Raw genomic sequence first — 21,578 nt, forward strand, 5'->3', positions numbered from 1 at the left:
AGGGAAGTCCCAGCCAGGAGGCAGGGAAGGGTTAATGCAGGGTGACCCGATGTCATAACAGCAAAAGAGGACAAGACACCCCAAAATGCAGGACATCCAACAGAAATTTAGAACGTGACAAAATAAAAGCTAAAAATACATGCCATATTGATTTCATGTGGTTAATTTAAACACTATATTATTAAATTTAAAACTATATTACATATAATTTATTAATTGCAAGAAAGCTATGCACTATCTGCAGGGGCCCACTCACAGGGAAAAGGAGGACATTGAAGTTCTTTTCCAGGACACAAGGCTAAAAAAAAGAGCATGTCCTGGGAAAAGAGGACATCTGGTTAGCCTGGGTTAATGATTTGGTTTTGCATCGAGCAGGAGGTAGGGGAGAGGCGAGAGTGGGCTCTTTTATCCAACTCTGAAGGAACCAATGATCATTGGATGACGGTATTTTTCCCTGGACAAGTGAGGGGAGAGGCAGTTCCTGGCCATCCAGAAGAAATGGCATGGCTCCAGCAGGCTTATTGAATGACTGACTGCAATGGGACTACTTCTGAGTAGACCTGAAAAGGTTGTATCATACTGGTAAGCCTCTCAGCTGCTGCGCATGACCTTCCTCCATCTTGCCACTTCCGTTCCGTCTCACGCAGTTTGTCCCACCCCCTCCCACCTTGTTTACAGATGGGATGGAGACGGCAGGCCAGTGGCATAGCTAATGATCGTGTAGCTCGGTGCAATCTCAGAATGATGCCCTGGAAGTGATGTCACAGCTGGAAGTGATATCATACCCAGGCTTTTAAAAAAGTGAAAATTGGGGGCCAACCTGCCTCCTCCCCCCAGAAGCTTGCCACCCACTTGCTCTGCTGTCTCCCACAGCCATTGGCATAGCTAAGGCATCAATCTGCTACCTGGAGTCAAAGAAGATTTTGTAGCCCACCCATGACAAAATCAAATTTAATTAATTAAGCAAATAAATGTGCCCCTTATCGGTTACAGACACTGTGCTGTGGTGATGAGGGACGGTTATTCTCCCCCTGCCAAATATAAGAGGAACAGCACTTGAAAAAGTGCCTCTTTACCCAGTTAGCAGGGGTAACTATATTATGATACATGGAAATGAGAGTTGACTCATATTAAAACCTTACCTGTTCCATGCTGTATCATAATAACATCTCATTGGCTGTCAGAACAATCAGTCTCATAGGTCAGTTTTGCATTTAGCAAATCCATTTTTTGTTCCGTAAGGCAGTTATGTTTTCATTTTCTGGTTAATTGGCCATAACTTTCGATAGAATACAGATATTCCAATGAGGTTTGTTTCACTGCATTCTGCATTAAATTACCTTTCCAATGATATACAACATTATGGTATTATTCATACGTACCAATTTTTTCACAATTTTGGCCACTAGTGTCACGCTCAGCTTGTTGCCCCCCTAAAGCTTGTTGCTGGGTGCCACTGCTACCCCCTGCACCCCTTTAGCTACGCCACTGCAGCAGGTGAGTGTTTAAAGAGAACTCACACACAGTCAGGCAGCAGCTCAGTTTTCTCCCACAGAGTCATGCCTGATATGTGTATCAAAAATACTCAGGACTCAAGTCTTTTAGAGTCCCCAAAACACTCTGGGGTACTCAGAAAGTCTGCCCATTAGGACTCATTTTCAAGTCAAGTTAAAGGGGATGGAGACTCATGACTCGACTTGAGTCAAGCCATGCTGGGTTTGCCCATCTCTGCAGAGCTCTGGAGTTTCCCTTATAGTAGGAATGATGACATTGGCAACAGGAATGCTCTAGTGCTGCCCCTGAAACTTTTTTTTTCAAAGTACTTGTGACCAAAGGCTCACCAGGAGTCAAACTGAAAATTTGTGTTGGGGCACACTTTATGTCTTGGCCTTTCCCAAGTTCTGCTGGAGTGACGGTATGAAGTTCATGTGACATTAAGACTACAGTCCTATGCAGATTCACCTGGGAGTTAGTACTGCTGAACAAAGTTGTGATGAATGCCCTGTTTTGACCCCTGGTTTTTAACCTAATTTCTAGAAAATTTTAGAAAAGTTATGTTTTGGAAAAGTTATGTACTGGCTTAGCAGCCTAAAAGCTGCTGGGGTATTATCCTGCAATCTTTGTCCTTTGCTGGAAATACCATTCCCAGACAGGCTGATACAGCCTTATGGTGATGTGGATTTAAGTCCTTCTTCATGCCTGGAATAGCCAAACCACCTATTGAGACTGGCATGTGCCTACTGATTGGCAGCCCAACCTGCCTGTAGGTAAATAGGTGGGATGGAGAAACCAGGTGGGTTCCATCCCTCTGATCAGCCAACTTGCTTACTTCAGTTCCTGGTGTCCGCTTTTCCATTTTTACTTAGTCAGCAGCTGAATGCTGAAGTAACTATCACACCAAGAAGCTGGTCTTCTTGGACTCCTTTTCTCCAATATAGCGGCTTCCAATATAGTGGCAAACAGAAGATCAGGTTCAACCATGAAACTTCAACACATGCATAGTCTTTTGCAATGGCTCTAGTAAAATCCAGACATGGAGCTTACAAATATAGCATGCAGTTAAAAGCTTGCGATGCATGTTTTTAAAAAGCCAGTCAGTAGTCTTGGCTTTAAGTTTGCTTTCTGACAATTTCAAAAAGTACTGTATTCAGAAAGCCATTCCGAAACAGCAGGGGGCAGTATTGTGTCACAGTTATTTCAATGCCACTAAAATCAACGTTCTGAGTGCTGTAGGTGCATTGTGAAAGATCTGAACTAAGAAATACAGAATCAGGTTTTACCTTGAAAAGATCCTGTTTTAACACAAGATGATGCTCTTTGCTCTTCACTGAGCAGGCAAAAGGCGAAGGGTGGACTATTGGAATGTTGTCCCTGCTTGCTTCAGAAATCACAGAATGTTTGTAGAACCAGCAAAATAGGATAATTGTTAAAATGATAGTTGAAGATGAAGGTGCAGTCAACCCCCCCCCCCCCCACCACATGAGCATCAGATCCTTTTCCTGAGGAAAGTCCTTCCGAATACACAGGGTGAGTACAGAGTGGCCCTTGTTATACGTGGGGGTTCCATTCCTGGAACCCCAGCATATACTGCAATACGTGGATGTTCAAATCCACGGAGATGGGCACCCCAAAGCCTCCAAACCCAATTGGCCGCAAGTAGCCTTTTTAGCCCTCCAGATCTGACCAGAGTACAGCTCCAGTTGAGTTCAGAGGGCTATAGGTGGCCCACCTTGCTGGTTTGGAACCAGCAGATTTCAAATCTGTGGGTACCAAACCTGTGAATTCCAAGGGCCGCCTAAACAGCCCACCCAGCTTTTATTGGCTTCTTCATCCTACTGCTTAGCCTTCTGGGAGATTTGTGGTAGTTGAAGAAACTCCTCAGCCACAAAAGACAGGAATTCACTGCCACAAGATGCAGTCATGGCCACTGGCTGAAATGATTTGAACGCGGAATTAATCATAAAGAAGTCTGTCTTTGGCTACCTGGCATGATAGCTGGACAGACTGTACTTGTCCAGAAGCTGTATGCATCTGAATGTCAGATGGTGTGGACAAATAAGCGACAAGAGGCCCTTACCCTTGTCCTGTACTTCTGGACAAATTGCAAGAAAGTCATTGTTAAATCAAAAGTATATCTCAGTCCATGATGGTTTTCATTTTACATCGTATGAGAATAGGGGACAAAACAGATTTAAGTACTGGTTGTGAATAGCCTTTATTGTCCGTGTGCAAGCCTGGAGTAAGGCCAGGCAGGGTTGGAAGAGTGAGGGCTGGAAGAGTGAGGGTTGGAAGAGTGAGGGCATGCGAACCAAATCTGTACAATAACAGATGTGGATATGTGTGTTAATCACCACTAGTAGGGGAAGCTATTTCAATTCATAGTTTAAAGCAGGATTGTAAACCAGGGGTATCCATACCCCTTGCAAGCACAGGGACCAGTTGATGAGGGTATGAGACTCCGTCTCTAAAAAAAATGTTGTTAAATATTACATTATTAACTATCACCATTATAAAAATGGATTGAGGCATTCTGTTCCTAGATATCTGTATGTAAAGTAAAACCAAGCTATTGATTTCTTTTGAAGTCATGCTGGTTCCTAATTGGACTGATGATGATTATGGTTTTGACAGTCTGGTGAGGGGGATATGGGGACATTTTGTGCAATCCATTGGGGTCTATAATCATAAAAAGATTAAGGAACCCTGGTTTAAAGGCTTGGGGGGGTGCTCTCTCTTGCTTTGATTAGACTTCCCATTCCTTTGTCATTCCTTCATTCCACTCCTCCTGCTCAAGCAGGCAGGACCAGTTGCTTCTCTTGCTGTTATTTAGTGTGTATATAAAGCGCTTTGTGTCAATTGCTTCTTCTGTGAGCAAGTTGTTTTGTCTACCGCTTTGCTAACAGAGGGGACGCTTTTACCCTGTTCAGGCTGCAACTTTAACCTGGGAGTAAATCCTATTGAATTTGATGACTTACTTCTGAGTAGACACACACAGGACCACAGTGTCAGAAATCTAAGGTGGCCTTGGCAGATGTTCTATTTTAAATAAGCACATTATCTTGGTCTTTTCCTCCTGAAAACATGGGATGAGTGCAAGATGTGGTTCTTTCAGACACATTTCCTGGATGTTTTTTTTTTAAATTTAAAATGCCATGTTCATGACTACAGTAACAAATGAGAACCAAAACAGCCTGAACGGACAGTCCCACCAATTAAATTCCAATTAACCAACCAATTAAGCTTGGTGAGTTGCTAATGGGCTTGCAGCCCTGCCAGGGTGACCCTGGATTTCTAAACATGGGTAAAGTGTCCCCTCCTCCCCTCCGCAGCCCCTGCCTGGCCCCAGATCTAGGGTGTTGCTCACAATAAAGGCCATTCACAATCAACATTTAAATCTGTTTTGCTCCCTATTCCCATACTAAAAATTGAATGGAAAATCTTCATGTGCTGCAATAGATATTTGATGTCACAAATGCGCTCTTGCAATGGGCGTCTTGCATTAAAAGCATTCACAAGTGGTATGTTTCAAAAAGGAAAGTGAGTCTTGGCATCACTTGTGAAAAATGCCCACAGGGAGGCTAAGCATCTTTAGGAGGTGATATAAGATCTGTTTGGGGGAGCAAGCACATCTTGGCAAGGGATTTTAAAAGCTGTATGGTGTCTAACTGTATACCTTAATATAACTTCCTGATATCGCCACCTCTAGCACAGGAAGGTTGGGACTGAAATATTTAAAATGTAGAATATAATTTATGATCTCTAAATGTAACAATTTTATAGAAAATAAAACCACACATATTTATCACTGACATTTATTTTTATTTATCTGTTTAATGTACGTGCATCTATCAACCTTTCTTCAAGAAAGTGTACATCTGCAAGCAGCTACTTGGGAAACTGAAAAGAACCAAAATGCTAAATAAAATAGTAAATCAGGATATTCACAGTTCACATTTGTTTATTTATTTAGGAATTTTTTGTTTTAATCTCTGCTTTCAGTCTCCAAAAAGACACCCAGGGCAGCTCACATCAGTTAAACTGTACAATGCAATGATTACAAAAAATATATATGGTCAGTATCCTTCCCCCCTTCTCCTCCTGTTTCTCACAAGGCACTTGGTTAGTGGATGTCCCCGGGTTCTGTTGTTATGTGAGAGTATAAAGAGCATCTCCCTATCCACTCTGCAGGGGATGGACAGAGTGGATAGGGAGATGCTCTTTACACTCTCACATAACACCAGAACCAGGGGACATCCACTAAAATTGAGTGTTGGGAGAGTTAGAGCAGACAAGAGAAAATATTTCTTTACTCAGCGTGTGGTTGGTCTGTGGAACTCCTTGCCACAGGATGTGGTGATGGCGACTGGCCTGGACGCCTTTAAAAGGGGATTGGACAAGTTTCTGGAGGAAAAATCCATTAGGGGTTACAAGCCATGATGTGTATGTGCAACCTACTGATTCTAGAAATGGGCTATGTCAGAATGCCAGATGCAAGGGAGGGCACCAGGATGAGGTCTCTTGTTATCTGGTGTGCTCCCTGGGGCATTTGGTGGGCCGCTGTGAGATACAGGAAGCTGGACTAGATGGGCCTATGGGGTTGTTCTTATGTACCCTGTTTCCCCTCAGGGGAATGGACACAGTCTAAGCATTTTCAAAGAGGCAGCAGCAATGGTGGTTTTTAGGTTGCTGGCCTCTGTTCTTCTCCTTCCCGTCATGAGGCACTTGGTGCCCCAGGGTCACTGTGGGGGGGAAAAAGTACAATCCACATTTCATTCTTGTTCCAAAACCTGGAGATCATGTCCTCCACAGATCTGGGGAAAATAGTTGTTTAACAGGCTGAGAAAAATTCTGGTTCATAGGATTATGGAAAGTCCAAAACTTGATGGTATGTTTCCGTTCCCCCAAATGGGGAAATGGTAACTTCTTCAAGTCAAATAGAATTCATGTTGGTGGGTTATTAATTATTATTATTATTATTATTATTATTATTATTATTATTATTATTATTATTATTATTATTATTATTATTATTATAACAGTATTATATACCACTTTTCAACTAAAAGTTCACAAAGCGGTTTACAGAGAAAAATCAAATAACTAAATGGCTCCCTGTCCCAAAAGGGCTCACAATCTAAAAAGATGCAGAAAGAATACCAGCAGAGAGCCACTAGAACAGACAGTGCTGGGGTGAGGTGGGCCAGTTACTCTCCCCCTGCTAAAAAAGAGCACCCACTTGAAAAAAGTGCCTCTTACCCAATTAGCAGGGGTTTATTTATCTGCATTCTCAGGAAAAAAAAATGGGGAAAAGGCAAGTTTAAAATAAAAACAGTTTGAGAGAGGCAGCAGGACCCATGGGGGGGGGGGTAAATTATTCTCAGGCCCAGGGTCCAAAAGAAGGCCCAGGAGCAAAAGCAGGGGCCTGCAAATTTCCTGGGATCTTACATTTTCCATTGCACCAGGACCCATGAGAAGAGGCTGTACATCATACCTGAACCTGGGGTCAAAAGGGGGGCCTGGGAGCCAAAGGAAGGGAGCTAGAAATTTCTGGGATCTCAGAAAATGTTTGCATATATTGTGTGGAGACTAGCTTCACCTTTTGTATAAGCCTACATAGTTTTATATAGGCGTGCCCCAGTATTCACGGGGGTTCCGTTCCAGCAACACCCATAGTTATGCGAAACCACTTATAACCAGTGACGCCCCTCCCAGCCCTCCAAACCCAAAAGAAGCTGTACACTGGTCAAGTCCGGAGGCTTTTCTGAGGGCTTCCCTGGCCTTCAAAATGGTGCATAAGGGCAAAAAACGTCACTTCCAGTTTCCCAAGGAAACCAGAAGTCGCATCTCTGTGGCCAAAATGGCCATTGTGAAGCCCATAGAGATCGCAGGTGGATGCATGCAGCCTTTGTGGAGTTCAGAACACCCTCCAGAAGTGGAGGGGGCATATGTGCAGGGGCCCCTATGGACTCAATCCATGGATACTTGAAACCATGCATACAGGGGTCCCCCCGTATATGGTAATTCATAGAAATTATGATCCAATGATTGTAGGAACCTATGCTCCAAAGGCGAATGGAAGATACCAAAAGAAGTCTGTACCCCTCAAAAGGGTCCACCCAAAAAACTTTGTACTCCCTGACAAAATTCCTCTCAGTAGCCCTGAGAGTCAGTATTTCCCAAATTTTACAGATACATTACACGAAGCTGTCACATATCCTTTTCCATCAGCACTGGTGGTCATTCTCCAGGGTTCTAGGCAAGACCTTCTCCCAGTCTGGCTATCTGGGATCATTTCACCTGGGGATTACAGCAAATGAACCTGGGACTTTAGGACACTTTAAATTAAATTTAAATTTAAACACTCTAAATTGCCAAACTTTAAAATTAAAAAGCGGTACAGTCATCTTAAAAGCATTCAGATCTGGGGAATTGGAATGGCTAAGAGCACAATCCAGACTTTGAAATAGGTCGGCGCAGGGGACCTGTGAACCAGGGGGTTGGTCCAGGAGTGGCGCGAACATGCTGTAAATCCCACACTGGGTCCTAGAGGCCACATCCAGGCCCAGAAGAGGTGATTTTGTGCTGGCCCAGGTAGACCAGTGCAGGGGATGAGAGAAGGTGGCGAGAGGGCAGAATGGAGGCAGGGAGGGGTGTTTTAGGGTGGGGGAGGGCAGACCAGGAGGCAGATTGGGCCCAGGAGGGGTGTGGGATCAGCCATGGCACATAGGCCTAATCCTAATGCCCGCCCCTGGCCCAAGCAGCCTTACAAGGGCTGCTCAGCAAATTTGCTGGCACAGGTCCAATTACAGCCTAGTTATACACGGATTTTTTTATACACGGATTTGACTCAACACGAATGGCCACTGCAAATGAGAAGGAATGTGCTGATCCCTGGAGAAGGGGAAAAATGCACCCCTTTAAAATCAGTTTAAAAAACTGAACAGTCCTTTAACAACAGCCTCCTTAATGAGAGAGAGAGAGAGAGGGTAGCTGGCTGACAATCCATCAATCCTTCTCTCTCCAGGCGACTCCTCCTGAGCATGTGAAAGAAAGGTGATCACTTTGCATTGGTGAAAGGAGGGGCTGACTAAAGTGCCTTTCTAAGCTCATGGAGGAGGACTGATTGATGATTTCCTTCTTAATGAATTTTATCTTGCATCACAAAGGTCAGCAAGGCTGTTTTTCAATCACCTGAGCAAAGAAACTTTGTTTTTAAAATTGATTTGCTATAGTGCATTTTTTGCCATCCACGTGAGTGCTTGAAACGGAACCCACGCGAATAATGAGGCTCAACCTGTAGTCTCATAGGGGTAGCTGGGGCATTACTTGGGGTAAGGGGGGAAATATCCACTCGACCTGCCTGGTCCAGCACAGGTTAGGATTGGGCTATAAGAGGCTATGAACCAGGAAGCTCCTAGTTTGAATCTCATGAACACACCTGGTGGCTTTAGGCTAGCCACTCAACTTCAGAACACATGTTCATAACAATATCTCCTTAACTTAACAGGTAGTTTGCAAGATTTATGCATGGGAATCTCTTTGCATCCTGAACTGCTATGTGTAATTAAGATGTTTTTACCAGCATCTTGATCATAAGCAGAGGATAATGCTTATCTCTAGGCAGAGAAAAATCACTTGCTCGTTCTGCAGATCAAATGGCATTAAAATGGCACAGGAGCAGTTCAGCTTTCTTCTCTTGGACAGCAGACAACCTCAACAGAAGTACTGAGGAAGCAGCTTGACGGAGGTGATCAGGTTTCAGAACTGAACCTGCTGAGAATAGACTGAGGCCATCAGGTGCTTCCCTGTGATGTTTATTTTAGATCACATCTCTGTAAACAGAAAGGGAGTTTTCTGCTACCTTCGGTAACACCCAAGCTGAGAGGGAATTTTAGGACAGGCTCCCTGGCATATAATCGGAATGGATAACAAGTATTGTGTGTCAGAAAATTGGGGGAGTGTCTAGCTTGAGAAATGAGCCAGCCTCTGGTAAAAAAAACACCCATTTTGCCTTTATGGGTACCTTTGGGTGGTTGGCAACCTTCAGTCTCAAAAGACTATGGTATAAGCCTACAGCACCCGGTATTCCCAGGTGGTCTCCCATCCAAGTACTAACGAGGCCTGACCCTGCTTAGCTTCCGAGATCAGATGACATCAGGCATGTGCAGTATCTCTTCTAAAAATGTCTGTACACATCTGCAGCTCTTTCAAGTTTCAACTCCCTCCCTTGGAACTCTAGAAATTAAAACATAAAAGGGGTAGAGAAGCAGATGCCTCTTAAGTGGAAGGGGTGGGGGAACATGAGTGTAAGCCCATGTGAATGGGTTCAAAATTCCATTGGACCAGATAATGTGAACCCCACCCACCCTAATTATTTCACCCCTTTAATAATAATTATTAATATTAAATTATTATAATTATTAAATTATTATTAAATAATAATTATTACATTAAATAATTAATAATAATAATAATAATTATTATTATTTACTAATAATTTCACCCCTAATGAAAGAGTTGCAGGTGCTGTAACATGCTGTTTGCATCGACTTAGGAGTTGGGGAGACCAGCACAAGGACGCGTGCCGGCCTCCCCGCGCCAATGCAGGCCATGGGCCCGGTATGTTCATAGGTGCAAGTGTCTGGAGCAGCAGGCGTAGTGAGGGCAGGAGTTTCAGGGAGGCATTTCAGGGTGGTTGGCGGGCAGTCCCGTGGGCAGGCGGTGAGGTGGCGGGGCTGGAATCTGGCACTTATACCAGATCCTATCCCCGTTCCCGGGCAGCCGGGGGCAGCTCCAGGATACTCAGATCTGCGTCGCCGCTTTAGGTGGCACAGATCCAAGTAGACCCATTGGGGCCACTGTGGCTCTCCCCAGGGTAAGGGGAGGTAATTCCCCTTGCCCCGAGCTGAGCCACTTTCAGCCCCAAACTTGCATTGGATATAGGACAGGCCTGCCGGTCTCCCCATTCCAGCACAAGTTAGGATTGTGCTGTAAATGTGATTAAGGCTACAATCCTATATGTACTCTTTGGGCGTAAGCCCCAGTTAACACAATGGGATTTACTTCAGAGTAGACACGAATAGCCTTCTACTGCAAATTGCAACTGTTCTGATAGGCACAACCAAATCCATCCTGAGAGCAAACACTGTATTACATTGTTTTCTCACTGTCCATGGGACATCCATTCCCAGACCCCTGTGGATACTGAAACCCACAGATAATCAAGTTCGTAGGCTAGCACTATCAGAGTACCTTTTGACATGACCGGAAGTGTCTTCCAGTCACATTCAGAGGTGTTCTGAGGCTTGGGGAGGCCACACATGGCCTTCCCACAACTCAGAAGCCCTCTCTCCCAACAAAACCAGGAGACTCTTCTGGTTGCATTTGGGAGGTACCGGGAGGCCCTCCTGGCCTGCATTGAATAAGGAAGGCCAACATGTATTACAACTTGAAATAAACTCAGGTTTTGTAAAACATGTAGCTTGACTCAACTGCTAGCATAAGGCCCTCGCCAGGCATGCATATGGCTCAGTGTTCAAATTCCTATGACTTTAGGGTAGGGTCACATAGCTCAGTGGGAAAAGACCTGCTTGCAATGCAGAAAGTCCCAGGTAAAATCCTTGGTATTATTAGTTAAAAGGAACAGGTTCTGGGCGAGACGACAGACCTCTGAAAAGCCGTTGTCACTTGGAGTAGAGAATCCTAGGCTAGATGGACAAATGACTTGACCTATAACACAGCTGCTTATGTTTACTGGTGTGCATCAGAATAGATCACTGCAACAGGCAGAGCTGTGTCTTTGGCAATGTGAAATGGTGGATCAGGGCCTTGGTGTGGAAATAGAAGTGCTCTTATTTTAAACAGGGAAACACTGAAGACTATGAATTTGGACTCATATTCCAAAGTGCCCTGGGATTGCTGGCCTGCTTATGTAACTTGTTAAAAGTCTACGTTGTTAAAAGGCAAGTTAAGAAATTTAGGACATTGCTCCCCATCCCCCTGCTTTTGGCTCAAAGCCCACATTCTGGAGAGAGTTAATGAGAATACTTGCTTCCCCTTTATCTCCAAATGAAACTGCAAGCTAAGAGAGGAATTGTGTCTCTGCTCCGTTCCTATGGAGTCTTCGGCTCATCTGGGGTGCTGTTTTTTAAGGGAAGCCAAACAAATGTCCCGCTGATAAGAGGCTCTGCAAGAAGAGCAAATAATAGGACACTGCCTTGCAAACATGTACAGTGACTAAACTGTAGTGGAGGCTCTTTCAGATATGCACATGTTGCCAGCAGAGCAGGGTGGCCTACATTTAGCACTGGTGGCAGTAAGAAACAGTTAGCTTCATGTCCTGTCCACTGAGAGCAGGAGAGTTTCATTTCAAAAATTCCCATCAAGGAAATGGAGATTAAAAAACTACAAAGAACTGGAGCTTGTTGACTCATTTGGATTCAAAGATTGTGACAAAGGGATTCTTGAGTGAGCTACAGGCTACATGGCGCAATCCTAGAAATGACTTTGGCTGGCACAAGTCCCTTGTGCCGGGCCAGGAGGGTCGCAAACGTGCCATAAGGCATGTTTGCGCCTCCTCAGGAGGAAGCCGTGTCAGCCCATGGAGGTGCACCGACACATGGAGGCTGAATCCAGCCTCCATGGCGGCTTCCCCACGGAGTCTTGCATTGGCCTGGCTGGGCCAATGAAAGAGGGAAAGGTAGGGGGGAGGGAGGCATTCCTGGGCAGGGGGAGGGCAGGTGGTGGGTAGCCCCAGGGGCAGGCGAGCAGGGAGCGGGAGGCAGGGCTGGGATCCGGCAGTTATGCTGGATCCCAACCCCTGTTCCTGGGGAGAACGGAGCGACTTGAAGCTGCTCCGCTATCCTCAGACTTGTGCCACCTCAAGAGGTGGTGCAAGTCTGAGGAGACCCATAGGGCCCAGTGGCCCTTACCCAGGGGTAAGGGGAAGAGTTTCCCCTTGCCTCTGGCTAAGCCACTATCCTGAGCTGGATACAGCACAAGCCTCTTGGCTTGCCTGTTCCAGTGCAGGATAGGATTGTGCCCAAAGTTCATTAACAGGGCACAAGTTCATTAACAGGGCACAGTTTTTCGGTGTGGAATTGTGAAGCTGAAGCTGGATGAGGCAGATGTTTTTATGACAATTGATCTAAATGATCTTGAGAAGATGGATTTACCTCTCTGGCTGGAATCATATTCTTGTTGAAGGATCAGGCACATTGCCTGGGTGTGCTTTCAAACCCACCATTTGTCCTGAATGCTCAGGTGGCAGCTATGGTCAGAGGTACATTCTGATTGGTTGTCTGTGCCACTTCCTGGAGTACACAGACTTGTGGTCATCATGCTTGCTTTGGTAACCTCTTGAACAGAACACAGCAATGGGCTGTATGCGGAACTCTTTTTGCAGGATATAGCCGGGAGTAATATTTTGAGAGGTGGAACTGCTCTGGAAATGCCCACACTGTGTTCACATATACTTTGCCTCTCCAAAAACAAAATTTATGCACATTTGTAGCAGAAGCTGGCTGTCCACAGTGCTGACTGGCCCCAAGCAATGCCATCAAGACATGCTCCTGCCACTCACATTTTATTTTGCATATGTAAAAACCAATTTTATTTTTTTTTAATGAGACCAACAAACAGATAAATGCATGCAAATTCATGTAGTGCTCCCATAAGTACAAAAGGTGGTTATTCTCTTGAAGCATGAGGTTGAGGCACAAAACTGATGGCTGGGTGAGTGTTCATTCACTGTTCTGTATTCTTGTCATTTCAAAGGTAGAGCAGGAAGATGGGGTCTCCTTGCACTCAGGAAAGTCTGGTTAAGCCACTTTTTATAGTGTCCATCTTCAGCTGAAGCTGGTTTGAAAGTTGCAAATGGTCCACAATGCAGAAGTCTAATTTTAGCAGGACAGGGAAGAGAAGTAGAACACTGGTTCTTCTAATCAGGGGCTAAAGTAGATGATACGTTTAACATGTGACTGAGGCAATCATGCTTGATTTATTGAATGCGAATAGCTGTGCAGGGCCATGATTTGGGTCAGGACCACACTGAGGGCTCAGAGGATTTTAACTCTTTGCCCCCCCCCCATTGGCTGCTGTTTGCCATGGGGAAAAATAATCCTTTAGTAGCAATGGAATCCTTTTTCCTTATAGCCAAAGGTGGGAGGACTTACAAAGGGGGGGGAGAGAAAGCTTAAGTCTCCCTTCTCCCATATTGTGGCCCTGATCTTGATATGGGCTCTGCATGGCCGTTCATCTTCATGTGGAGCTGGATGCTCACCGCTTGCAGAAGTGGCTAGGCCACATGTTCTGGCATTTGTGACCGCCATAAAGCTGACAGAATGCATGTTCCATTGGCATAAATGCCCAATAAGATTGGGCTGTAGGTCTGGAAAGGAGGTGGGTTCCATAATAGACAAACAATGCTTGCATGTGTGTCTTTCCCCCCCCCCATCACCTCTTCCCTTTTATAAAACCAGATTTAAATGGAGTTTAATGTGTTCTTATGTTTCTATTAATATATACTTATTTTATGTAAGAAGCTTGAAACACTTACATAGTGGGAAAGGTGCCACATACATTAAAAACATGAATAATGATTAATTCTGTAATACTGCTACAGCCTGCAGCAGGGAAGATATACCACCTGGATTGAAGAGGAACCTGAGAGAACCTGAGGGCTGCTATCACACAAAGGAAACTCCTCCCCAGAGGCCTCCAGAGAGACTGGTGAATCGAGTGTACTCAGCTCCATAATTATGCACACATTCCTCCTACCCAAGCCTTCAAAGGTCTCAAGAGCTCTCTGTACTGCTCTGCAAAGCTAAATTGTGACCCAGTTTTCATTTCTTTTTAATGTTCGGTCTCAACAACAGGGAGAAGCGGCAGGAGAATATTAAGCAAGCCAAGAGATGATACTACACTAAAAGACAAGAATCAAGCTGAGTTTAGGGAAAAGATTATCTAGAGAATGAAGAAATCAGTTAGATTTTATGCATTTTAAGGAAATTAAAAAAAAAAAACCTGAGATGCATTATCCATAATTAAATTGCCTTCCGCTGTGCCATTTCCTTTACTAGAATTCTGTGGGGACTATACCAAGTGCAAATACTTCATTGAATTGCACAGATAGCAAAATATCAGGCAGCTGACTGAAGTTCTCTTTGCTTACAAGCTACCAGGACTGAGGTTAGATAAACAGGCAGCACACACGAAAATATTCTACTGTTGCAGTATGGATGTCTTCGCAAAACAGAGCTTGCTTTTTCACATTGCAAAGAATACAATTAATTGCCACTGAAATTAGTGCAGATTCTGTACTGAATTAAATGAGAAAGAGAGGGAAAAACAGAGAGCTGGCATCCATAAGCTCGCACCTGCAGCCTGAACTGGTACAGTCCGTTCTACCACCTCTGAACTCTACTACCTCAGACCCACTATGAACATTGTAAACCAGCAATTTTCAACGACCGTGCCATGGCACACTGGTGTGCCGCGGGAGTTTGGGAGAGGGTCAGTAGGGCCATTGGGGGATGAGAGCCCGCCACCAACAGTATGGTGTGCCTTGTCAATTGTCAAAAAACTGATGGTGTGCCTTGACAATTTTAGCACCTCGTCAGTGTGCTGTGAACCAAAAAAGGTTGAAAAATCACTGTTGTAAACAATGAGGTGATGAACTGAGGTGATGGAATTCTGGACTGTTCCATTTCAGGTAGCAGGTATGGGAGAGAAGAGAGAGGTCAGTCAATTGCATAAGTGAAAGCGAGGGCCCAATCCTACCCAACTTTCCAGCACCAGTCCAGCCACAATGCAGCCCTGAGGTAAGGGATCAATGTTCCCATACCTTGAGAAATTCTGTAATACTGCTCAAGATATATTCTCATACCTTGACTGCCTCCCCAATACAGGAAGCAGTGCATACCCCACTGGCATAGCAGCACTGACACTGGAAAATTGGATAGGATTAGGCCCTAAGTCAGTGTGTGAAGCTGATGTCACTAGCCCTCAAGTCTGTTAACAACATATGAGCCTTGTTAACATCCAGAGTTATATACCAATGTGCAATTTCTTGTGCTATTTGGGGTGGATACTGTGCACATATAATAAAGCTCCCATAATAAAGCTCCCAGATTTACAGCCAGTTCTGTTTAGGAGCTGAAAGTGGTTTGAGGATTCACTTTCCTTGATGTAAATAGACTTTTTGGGGGAGGTATTTAATCAAACAGGTCTAGCCAAATATATATGTTGAACCATACAGAATCTTGCAAACCCTGTTTATCGGAGCTGAAATGGGAAGAGTGTACATGCCATGATGATCAATCATGATTTCAAAATGCTTCCCCCAAAATATGCCAGGCTCCAACTTTATTTTACAAGAGTGGCTATAAAGTAGACTCCAAGGTACATTCTTTCTCAAAATAAAGATTTTGATAAATTTTACAAAAAAGCTCAGCCCTTTTTTTAAAAGCAAAGACATATCCCACAGTGTCCAAAGCACTTTTAATGCAGCTTGTCTTCAGCATCCACCACTTTTAACATTTTGCAACTGCTGCTAAATGACACTTCAGCAGGTCCATTCATCTCATCCAAACTGAACACCGAGTCCTCTTTGGACACATGTATAGCAGAACTCTTATCTAACCCTGTGACAGTCAAGCCACTCCTTTTGAAAATGCATTTATTCCTTTCCATTTCAGAGTTGTCAAAACATTATGCCAAGGAGCATGCCTAGAAAACTGACAATGCAAAAGCTGCTTAAAAGCCCAATCTATGCGTGTCTACTCAGAAGTAAATCCCATTATAGTCAATGGGGCTTACTCCCAGGTAAGTGTGGATAGGACTCTAGCCTCAGTCAGCAAAGGCACACTGAATTATTGTGCTAGTCCTAAGGATTTTTTCATACTCACCGCAACAATGCTGGGAGGTAGGTCAGTATCATTCCCATGTTTTGGATAGGACATTAAGACTAATGCATACATTAAAAAGTATCCTGGGCTGCTCATCTTTTGCCCACAGGTAAAACATTTATTATTTTAAATTTTGCTATTCTTTTGGAAATGTCAGAGCAGTTTACAGCAGGTTTCCAGTGATCTCCCTTCAAGTCGTCACTCATGAACACAAAAAGATCCCTGATGGACAGGCCAAAGGCTTACCTAATCCAGTATCCTGTTTGCCATAATGGCCAACCAAATCTCCAAGAGGCTTATAAGAAGAAAATGAAAGCAAGACCCTTCTCCTGCTGCCATTGCTCCCCAGCATCTGGCATTGAGATATAGTACCTCTGAACCAGGACGGAGCATATATTGATCATAGACAGCAACTGTTACCCTGCACATGCCTGATCTTGTCTGATCTTGGAAGCTAAGCAGGGTCAGGCCTGGTTAGTACCTGGATGGGAGACCGCCTGGGAATACCGGGTGCTGTAGGCTTATACCATAGTCTTTTGAGACTGAAGGTTGCCAACCAGACAAATCCTCCATGAATTTAAAGCCAGTGGCAGTGAATTCTATATGAAGTTGCCTGACATAAAGTCAAACCATTGTCCCATCATGCTCAATGCTCTAGTGGTTCTCCAAGGTTTCAGATCTTTCCCATCACTTGCTGAATTCTAACATCACAGTTCACAAGATTATTCAAAATCATTTCTCTGCTATTACATTTTCTTTTGTATTTGAGAAAGACAAAGTTGATGTATTCTTGCAATTCAAAATAAATTTAGCCGTTTTGAGTTTTGTGCTTTTCATTTGTTCAACAAGATGTTTTTGTTCTGTTTTTGAAAACTGAAGTTGGCAATTTTAGGAGGGCTGGGTGCAAGTAGTTGGCTTTGCCTAGGATGAAAAATAGCCTGGCGCCGGTCCTCATAACAGATAAGTAAATCAAGACATAGAACACTTTCTGATTTGGCTGCTGGCAAGTATCCTACCTTAGGTCCCAATCCTGACCAACTTTTCAACGCAGATGCAGCCATGCCAATAGGCATGTGCTGCCTTCTGTGGTGGTGGTGGGCAGTCATGTAAATTTGTTCCCTTGGGGCTGCATTGCGGCTGCATTGGCACTGGAAAGCTGGATAGGATTGGGCCCTTAGCCTGTTTCCAAAGGCCAGGACCACTTGGTCATCCACATTTCCACACTTATGCTAAACAAGTGCAAAGTATGCTAATAAGCACAGAAAGAATCCATTTGTAAAAAGACAGGTTTCTAGGCTTTATGGTTCTTAAGGAAAGTTTAAAACATGTCATCAAAACCTGGATGATATTGTCATCCATACCTTAGAAGCTGCAGGGTGACCAAAGGCCAAACTAGATGAGCTGCAGGAGATCTCTGGATTGACTAATATTCTTTTTTTCTGAAGAATGCAGCTGCCATGGCCCCCTGGATAGAATTGATTGTAGTGCCAGAACAGAGGGTGTTGTTAGCCTTTTCCCCCATGCTGTCCTTGATCACACACAGCTTGGAGATGCTACTTGCCTGCCTGGAGAAAGTTTACATGTACCTGTAGGTTCTTCCTTCTGGGCAAATTTCAGCTTTGGTATATGCATGCAGAAATTTAGATATTGGATGTCTTTTCTAGTGTGGCCCCTAAACACTGATGGCCGAGCTCCATTATTAGCAGAATTAACAGAATTGTGCAAAAGAAGCACAGTTAGGTGTACATTTGCTTCATTTGCATAATTTATTCAGGCTGCAGAAATTGATTTTTCTCGGTACAAGGTTTGAATTTTGTCCAGGCTACATGCCACTCTGCTTCTAAAATAAAATTACACCCATCTATATATTTTGCTTGAAGGATTTCCAGTTCCCAGAACAAAAGCTGTCCGAAATTACTCTGTCTCTATTTTCATGGGATTAAAATTATTCATTAGAAAAGCAACAATGATATGGCTCTGGGAAACCTCACACAGTCATGATTCCTGAGGTGAAGCAGACAGTGGCAGTGCAGTCAGACCCATTGGTAGTGCAAATCTCCTGAGCTGCCTCCATCCCTTTTATGCAGCTGACCTACAGCATTAAAACAGAGAGTGCATGGTGGTCTGCGCACCTGGACCTTGGATCACAAGTGCAGATGCTGTCTTAGTGTAGACGGCAGAAGATCTATCATTGTGAAAGAGGCGAGGAAAATACCTAGTAGGTAAAATGATTTCTCAGGCAAGGCATGATCTTATCCCCCTGCGTAACTGAGTTGTTTTCACAGTCCACGGTGTACCAAGTGTCCTTTTCAAGGTTCTATTTCCTCCATCACTTCCATGACAATGGTTCGAGGGCCAGTCAAGATGAGATTGCTCACTGTCCTGTAGTCCGCATGGAGAACATTGAGCCCATTTACGGAGACTACAAACTGACAAACCTAAGAGGAAAGAAAAACAGAGGCAAGAATACACCATTAATAAGGCTAGAAGGCACAGTGTCAATGGCCAGGTACTGAATGTGGCAAAGTGCTTGAAAACTCACTGCTACCACAGGATAAACCAGGGCTTGGCAGAAGGTAGACTAAGGTTTATCAATGGATCACTGGACAATTTCTTGTGGACCACTTAACAGCTTTGGTTGCTTGGCTTCTTGCAAAGAATCCTAAACCCACTGCACTACGGCCTGATTCTACAAGAGATTTAACTGTGATGCCTGGGTTAAAGGGTCCTCATTAATCTATAGCCAAAGTAACGCCATCACTGACTCTGTCCTAAAATGCTTGTTAGGAAGAAGCTGTGAGCCACCCCTGATCCAGTGCCTGACTCCCTAATGACCTAGTCCTCGGAGACCAGATGGAGCCAGTCAGAGTAAAACCCGTTATCTAACAAATGCAGCACAAGTTCACTGTGGCAAAGTGTGGAGGGCAGGCCAGAGAGAGGGAGACTGGGCAGTGAAAGTGGAAAGTTACTAGACCTCCTTGTTTCTTTGCTTTAAAACTGGTATAAAAGCTGGGTGCATCCAGCCTACACTCTGCACATGATCTGAGCACTTTCTCAGTGCGCCTTACTTTGGTACCAGCAATAAAAAGCTGTGTTCTGCTAAACTTTCCCTCAGAGTGTTTGAGTGGATTGCTGCACGCCAAGCACAAACCTCACATTGCCTTTGAGGGTTCAAAGGAAACACTGTCAATAGACCCAGAATATTCACTTTGCATTGCAATTCTAAAGCAATAGCTAGATCTCAGGATGGGAGGCATATAAAAGAAAGTGGGCATGCGAAGCCAAAGTCACGCCACCTGTGGGATATTCCATATCACTGAAGTGTTGCTTTAATATAAAATGCCAAGCACACTTGCAATTTTACAGTTACCCATTAACAAATGAGTGCCATCACATAAAAATAACCCCTTCTTACAAGGATTCTTTGACTTTAACAAGCACAATGAGCTAAGCTCAAGTGAGGATTTTCTTTTTTAGGGCTAGGAATTTTGCAGCACTTGGCAAAGGTCAGGAAGGATGCAACATCTCCCTGGAACCACCCCAAACCACTTTTTCATTTTATAGACCTTTGGGGCAAGTCTTAACCAATCCTAGTGAACCAAACAATAATCTCTAATGTCAGCAAGAACTAAACAAAGAGGATCCTTAGTGCTAAGGTTCACTGTGAATGTTACTTTGCCCCCTCCCACTGCCTAGTAAATGTACCTGTAAATGTCTAGGCTGAGCAATGGAGGGGGAGAAAGCTAGGAATCCAGAATGTTGATAGAGCTCACCCCCTCCCCCCAAAGAAGGAAGAAGGACCACTGCGCTGCAACTTCAGTGTCTTCTCACTTCACCCAAGAAGTGCCTAGCTTACTATGGGGAGGAGACTCCTTCCTCCTTTGTGACTCTGTGCAGCTGGAATCTGAACATGGAACTCCGATGAAGGAAGGACCACTGCACTGCTGCTTTCCCCTTCTCCATCACCCTCTAAGATGGTTTTCTTACTCTACATGGCCAAGATTCCAGCTTCTCCCAACTGTTAAAGTCATAGAAGCCTTGACCTCTTTTGCATTGGACCACTCTATCAGCTTTACCAAATTGTCTGGCTCCATCCTTGGCTTTGAGACAATCATGCACCTTGGATTGCGCTGTGTTACATTCAAGCCCAGTCCTGTGCACCGTCCTTAAGGGGACAGTGCACAGAACTGGGCTTGAATGTAACACAGCGCAGCCCAGCCTCCAGGCTGCACCCTTAAGCGCAGCCCAGACTCCACCTTACTCTTCCCTTGAACCAGAGAAATCCTTCAGCAAGCATGTGCTAAGAGCCCCGTTAGGGAGCTGCATATAACCTTGTTCAAGACTGTCAGGTCAGCAGGGGAGGATAGCCCTTGCTTTCCAGATAGCAGAGTGGCACGGGAGGGGAGCGTAGGAAGACAGCACAAGAAGCAGGCGATCCCAAACAGAGCCAAAGAAGCAGACATAGGCTTGTTTGTTGCAGAAGCAGGCATTGGTAAAAGGAGCAGGCAGAAGAGTAGTCAGTCAAATGGTCCAGAAGTCAGGGATACAGCAGGTCCCAGTTACAAGAAGGCAGTCCAAAACCAGCAGCACGGCAAGCAGAAAGTCCACCACAACAACCCACACCTTGGTGTCTGTGCTTGCCCCATATATACTGGGGTCAGCCAATCAGAGTAGGGCGACCTCATAGTCACAAGACAGTCTTGTGACCCACTCTGATTGGCTGTCCAGTGGTGCATTGCACCACTCCACCATAGCCTACGTGACTCTGCACACATCTTCCCAGAGTCACATAACTCCCACCTGCAACAGGTGCAGCTGATTGCATCAGCAACATAGACAGTGCAGCTGCTGTTCCTTTAATTTACATTTCATACCAGGCCTGGACATCAAGGCCCCTCCTGCCACATCCTGGCTTACAACAATTCAGGGCCTGGGATGCCAAAGACCTGACAAAGACACTTGTTCTGCTATCAGCACATGTGTGGAGTCTGAATGGGGAATCAAGGTTGAACCGAGAGTACAATTGCCCCTCCCTGAGAAGTTCCCAGAAGATGTTATCGTACACTTAATCAAATGTTCTGTCTCTGGAGTTCAGTGCAGACATTTGCCAAGTTACTGAGCCAGAAGATTTTTAAGGGATGCACCATATATCTGAAACATAAATCTACCCCC

General features: G+C 44.5%; 1 protein-coding gene and 1 pseudogene across 1 annotated transcript in view; one reads left to right on the forward strand and one right to left on the reverse strand.

Annotated features, from left to right (window-relative positions):
* Nucleotides 1-14,230: 14,230 nt before the first annotated feature.
* DEPTOR (DEP domain containing MTOR interacting protein) overlaps nt 14,231-21,578 on the reverse strand; it is a 63,737-nt gene continuing 56,389 nt past the window's right edge. The window contains exon 10 of the mRNA XM_066624783.1: nt 14,231-18,844. Coding sequence (XP_066480880.1) covers nt 18,716-18,844 — 129 coding nt within the window. The 3' untranslated portion in view covers nt 14,231-18,715. The remainder of the gene's footprint in view (nt 18,845-21,578) is intronic.
* On the forward strand, nt 16,812-16,928 carry LOC136650261 (5S ribosomal RNA; annotated as a pseudogene).

The sequence above is a fragment of the Tiliqua scincoides genome, chromosome 4 (genome assembly GCF_035046505.1).
Source record: "Tiliqua scincoides isolate rTilSci1 chromosome 4, rTilSci1.hap2, whole genome shotgun sequence".
Classification (NCBI taxonomy): Eukaryota; Metazoa; Chordata; class Lepidosauria; order Squamata; family Scincidae; genus Tiliqua; species Tiliqua scincoides.